This window comes from Phodopus roborovskii, unplaced genomic scaffold (genome assembly GCF_943737965.1).
Source record: "Phodopus roborovskii unplaced genomic scaffold, PHOROB, whole genome shotgun sequence".
Classification (NCBI taxonomy): domain Eukaryota; kingdom Metazoa; phylum Chordata; class Mammalia; order Rodentia; family Cricetidae; genus Phodopus; species Phodopus roborovskii.
The window spans coordinates 6,216,483-6,222,482 of NW_026126629.1; the positions used below are offsets into that span (position 1 = coordinate 6,216,483).

General features: G+C 45.6%; 1 protein-coding gene across 1 annotated transcript in view; it reads left to right on the forward strand.

Moving 5' to 3' along the window:
- Positions 1-5,110, forward strand: part of Thrb (thyroid hormone receptor beta) — a 183,054-nt gene extending 177,944 nt beyond the window's left edge. Inside the window, 3 exon segments of the mRNA XM_051206818.1 lie at positions 1,570-1,713; positions 1,715-1,829; positions 4,684-5,110. Of these exon segments, the coding sequence (XP_051062775.1) occupies positions 1,570-1,713; positions 1,715-1,829; positions 4,684-4,925 (501 nt within the window). The 3' untranslated portion in view covers positions 4,926-5,110.
- Positions 5,111-6,000: the final 890 nt, after the last annotated feature.

Consider the following 6,000-nt stretch of genomic DNA (forward strand, 5'->3'; position numbering starts at 1 on the left):
GGTAGAGAAGTAAAAGCACTTTAACGCTGAATGGTACTGTGACTGGCTGAGTGTGGACTGCTCAGGGTCTTCCACACAGCTCAGTGGGATTGCTTTTAGTTTCAGAAAATAACTGGACTAGTCAAGAGTTCCCATCTCCAGAAAGAAGCTGCACCAGTTACAAGGACAACTTCGACATTAAGTTCAATTTGCATATTCATTGTTACAGAAATTTCATCATAGCTTAGGAATTGAGAAATGTGTGTTGGCCTTGAATAGAGCTAGTTTCAAATCCCAGCCTCGTCTACAAAACATCCCTGTGCCACCCACATACTAGCATGGTACACTTTGAGTGCCTGTTTTTTACACGCATGAATGAAACTGGACTGTCCCTCCCTGTACTACTGTGAAGTGTAACTAAAATGACTGTGTGATCTTGGCATGAAACCCAAGTTGTAACAGTTATTCAGACCTTTTCAAATGATTCAACACTGAATTCTTCTTGAACTTTCTCTCCAACCCCAACAAAACACAAATTTCTGTTTTTACTGTTTTGCCACACTGAGTTCTGCCATAAAGTTTTATCAGCCTTTTGTCATAAAATCTAATTTTGACATGGTGACCCAATGACCTTTAAATAACCTGATATCTGAACAGAAAGATCTTATTTGTCCATCGACTCTGGTACCTATCACCAAGATTAGAAACATGGGAGCCACGACCAGGACACCCGAATTCTGCCTTACCTCTGCCCTTGGTTTGCTGGTTTGACCATGAGCAAAGCTTGTGTATCTCCAGGCCGCCTTGGGCACTCGCATCTGGCTTCAGCCTCCTAGTTTTGTTCCTCCTGAGATACTTGGAAGTAAATCTCTTTCAAAAAAAAACAGAACAGCATGGCTGCCAGCTGAGCAGAGCAGGCAGAATATTACAGAACTACCCAACAACAAAAAAGATGAGGCCTGAACCACGCTCAGCGCCACTTTCAAGAAGAACTACAGTACAAACTCTCAAATACAGGGGTGACTAACAGAGGCCTCTGTGTGACTGTAACACCGCGGGAGACCTGTGGTAAAAGAAATGTAAACTGCTGAGATTAGGGTTTCTAAAGCGGTGGTTGGCTGCTGAGATGACTCAGCAGTTAAGAAAGCTAGCTTCTCTCCCAGAGGACCCAGATGCAATTCCCAGCACCCACCTGACAGCTCACAATTAACTATGCCTCTAGTTCTAGGGGATCCAATGGCCCTTCCGGTTCACAGACATAAGTACAAGAAAAACACCCATATACATTTAAAAAAAAAAAAAATAGTCGAAGTCTGGGCATACTGTTAGATACCTGTATGTAGTCTCAGCATTCAGGAGGCAGAGGCAGGAGGATTGCCACAAGTTTGAGGGCTGGTTAGTCTGATTAGTGAGCTCCAGGTCAGCCAGCACTCCCATAGGAGACTGTCTCAAAACAAATCATTAGAAGATGGTTGTAAGCTTCCCCCCAGGTAGAGAATGAAGGCTCAGGTCAAAGAGGTCACAGTTGCTCTGCCCACACAGTGGCCAGCGCTGGTCTTGTTCTGTGCTGATGTGTGCGCCTCTTTGCAGCTGCCGTGTGAAGACCAGATCATCCTTCTCAAAGGTTGCTGCATGGAGATCATGTCCCTTCGAGCCGCTGTGCGCTACGACCCAGAGAGCGAGACTCTAACCTTGAACGGGGAAATGGCAGTGACACGAGGCCAGCTTAAAAATGGGGGGTCTTGGGGTGGTGTCAGATGCCATCTTTGACTTGGGCATGTCTCTGTCATCTTTCAACCTGGATGACACGGAAGTTGCCCTGCTTCAGGCCGTCCTGCTGATGTCTTCAGGTGAGTGTATGGAGTCAGTGGGTGTGAAAAGCGCTTCAAGGGTCTGGTGCTAATGCAAATCATTTAATGGGTGTTGTCTGTATTCCATTAGTTAGCTTTGGAGTCTTAGCTGGATCTCCTTCAGCAAGAAACTAGAGGGGTCAACAGACAGGGAACCGAGTGCAGGGTAGCTAGAATCTGATGCTGAATAATTCTGACTGGCCTGAAACCCCCTGGAGTCCACACTGGTCTCTCCCTCCAATGCTCTTTGAACCTGTTTATGGAAACAGTCATAGCTGTGGTATATCAGTGTGTGTTCCCGTGGCATTGGACTCTGACAGAGCTAGCTTCATATCCTTGCCTCTCCCACAAAACCCACCCACTTCATATGAAGCCCCAACCAGCATGTTATCATCCAGCTCCCTGTGTTTGCACATCTCTAAATAAAGTTGAAATTAGAATATTTACCTCATGTATTACTGTGAAGGTTAGCTAAGGCACTGTGTAAATCTTGGCATGGTGCCCAGGTCAGCTAGGGGAAGTGAGGGAGGAGCAACGGAAACCCTATGAAATGGCTCTCTTAGGACAGAGGAACTCACCCACCCTTTCCAGCCTCAGGCTTCACCCATGCTAAGTATGGACATGAGTGACAGCACCACCCTGTAGAATGCTGGCTCAAGTCTTAGTTTCCTCCTACTGTATAGCACACCAATCCAAAACCAAGTGCCAGCCGTTGACGGCCTACACCTTTTATCCCAGCACACAGGAGGCAGGCAGATCTCTGGAATTCAGGGCCAGCCTGGTCTACACAGAGATTTCCAGGCAGGCTCGAAAGCTACAGAGAAAAACAAAACAAAGAACTGCAGCTGAGCCGTGAACACCTATAGAGGCCTCTCCTAACAGCCCTTCCTCTGCAAGAATACTTAGACTTCTTATGTGCTGGGTCCCAAGGGGGAGGAATTCAAGCATGTGAAAGCAAAAGCTCACCAGACTTAAGTCCCACAGCATCCCTTCAGCAACATTTACCAAGGAGTCCTAGCTCCAGCCAGCACTCAACATTCTAGCTCACCAGTCACCCCACCAGGGAGGACATGATGCTCTCTTTAATCTGCCATCATATTTTTAACCAAGCTCAATTGCCTCTCAAAACTCTAGCTCCCAGAAGTGAAGGTGTCATGACAGAGCTGACACTATCCTGTTTTTATTTATGTCATAATAAATAAATGCAAAACACACTGCATTATTTAAGAGAAGCTAGCTGGTCTTGAAATAAAGAAAATTACTTCAGGCTATCTTCTTCATTTCAGAATATAACTTTATTTACTTAGTACTTGTCATTTTGTTCTGTCACTATCTGCTTAACTTTCCTATCGCTCGCTCTGGTCTAGTTATCCTTTAGGTCATAGATGTGTCTAATCAGTGTTCAGTAGACTCCAAAAATTGTTTATTGGATATGTGGCTAAATACAGAGCCACAGATCCTGGGTCACAGACACCTTGAGAATTCTTCTTTATTGAGCTGAAGCTTGCCTAGTACTTTTAATCTTGTCTAGAAACTCATTCCCTACATACAATTTAGGTATGGAAGGTATTTTAAAAGCAATAATATTTCAAATTATTTTTGTGGAAATTTTCAAATACAGACAGAATGGTACACTGAGCTCTCTTGGTGACTTGGGAGGAACTCCCGGGGACTCCGTTTTCCCAATATCTGCTGTTCTCATCCTGTGTAACCCCCTTCCCTGTGCCTTCCTTTTAACAACTAGAATCCAGCAAATTCAGTGTTACCTCATATGATTCTACACGTAACATGAATTATTGCTACTAGACTTATTCTACAGGAACCTGCGTGGTTTCATGAGAGTTGGCATACATCAGGAGAAAGCTCAGTGTACAGCTGGTATCCAGGCTATAACCAGTGGCCACTTTTCCCTGAGTCCTTCATGAAATACAGAGTACTCAGAGAAATAAAATTTGGAGCCCCTCTATGGGCTGCCTTTGTAATACAGCCTCTCTCTAAAGTGACCCCTTAAAATAGAAATTGTATGTATGTGGGAAATACAGTCATGGAGGGAATAAAAGCAAGTTTTAGCTAAGTCATTATTGGTACAAAGACACGTTTTAATAATGTTGATTTACGTGGGGAGAAAGTTATTTCTTCTGACTGTGTGCCCTAAGTAAGTCTCAGAGAGAGAGACAGAGAGAGAGTCTAATCTTAACACCTCTGCAATACTTGCTCCCCTGTTTTTAACAAGGAAATGCTCAAGGGCACAAAATCTTCAGTAAGAACCTTTGCCTTTAATGAAGGAACTTTTATTATTTAATAAGTTTTTCTCCATGTATTTGTTTTCACGGTTATCATCTGTTTATGAAAAATGAATTGTATTACTGTGTAATAAGACATTTCCTCTGGAATACCAGATCTACCCAGCAGTGCACCACCCCCCTCCAGAGCTACCCATTTCAGCACCCCACCCCACCACACCCCCTCCAGAGCTACCCATTTCAGCACCCCACCCCACCCCCTCCAGAGATACCCATTTCAGCACCCCACCCCACCCCCTCCAGAGCTACCCATTTCAGCACCCCACCCCACCCCCTCCAGAGATACCCATTTCAGCACCCTACCCCATCCCCTCCAAAGCTACCCATTTCAACACTGCCCCCCACCCCCTCCAGAGCTACCCATTTCAACACTGCCCCCCCAACCCCTCCAGATCTACCCATCTCGACTGTCAACTGGCCTCTGGTATTCTACCATCCATGCTGCATTCTCCCCATTTCTGGGAGCAGTGAGGTCCCCAGATCTGGAACTGCATCAGACAAGCTCCCTCCTTCCACTTCTAAACTTATATCCATCTTCTTCCTCCCCTCAGATCGCCCAGGGCTGGCCTGTGTTGAGAGAATCGAGAAATACCAAGACAGTTTCCTGTTGGCCTTTGAACACTATATCAATTACCGAAAGCACCATGTGACACACTTTTGGCCCAAACTCCTGATGAAGGTGACAGACCTGCGGATGATTGGAGCCTGCCATGCCAGCCGTTTCCTCCACATGAAGGTGGAGTGCCCCACGGAGCTCTTCCCGCCTCTGTTCTTGGAAGTATTTGAAGACTAAATGGACTGGACAGGTTCTTGTCATTCCTGCATCGCTACTGGATGTCCTTTCATTCCACCTCTAGCTCTTTTTGTTGTGGTTTCCTTGTTTCTTTGTGTTGGGTAGGATCATCAGGGGGTCAGTGGGTCATCAATGGCATAGACTGGGATGAAATTGTCTCTTGAATGTGGGTCTTTGTAACTGTTGCATTTTGTTCTCCAGTCAGTGTGAATGCTTTGGAGGGTTTACAACAGTGGAGATTGAGTAGGGGACAATCATTAATCTCACCAGCACCAAGCCATCACCAGCTCCCATCTGTCCCTGGTCAGCAACTCAAGCAAGCTAAACGGTACTGTAGAAGACTAAAGAAGCCTTAAAACCAAGACCACAGTCATCTTGATCCAGTTCTGATGTTTGCAGGGCGAAGCTGGCAGAGCATGCCCTCCCATCCCCACACACACACACACACACACACACACACAAACACACATGTGGCTTTCGGCATGTAAGGGTTGGAAGCAGATGCTACTTACTCAGGAGCTCAGTATTTTCAGCAGCACCCCTATTCTCCAAGCATCATGACTTGGAATGTGTGGGAACAGTCACACCATAACAAATCAGCTTTCCTTTCCATGGCCTTTTGTGACCTTGTGATTTACTTCACATTGGACAAGTGTATGACGAAGTCATGCTGGTATTTGACTAGTTTGAGGCCACAGGGAAAGTCTTTCACTTGACATGCCCACAGAGTTTGGAAATCTTCATCAATGTTGCAAGCATAGCTTCCCAAATGCAAGTGGTATTACCTCAAGCAGGACGGTGTCTTCACAGCTTGGATAGATTCATAAGCCATTCCCACAAAGCTCAAGCCTGTTTACAGAGTGCTGCCCCTCTCCGGTGGCCTATGACCAGTCCTTTCCCCAGCTCACAAAGGTCTTTATCCAGGTTGTCAGTTGAACTGATGACATTTCCCTAGGGGTTAGATCTTCCAATCAGGGAGGGAGACACATGTTGAAGTTCTAATCTTGTTTGGAAAAAATCCCTGGGAAAGATCTCAGTGCAGGAACATTCTGATTCAAAGCAAATGCACTACTCA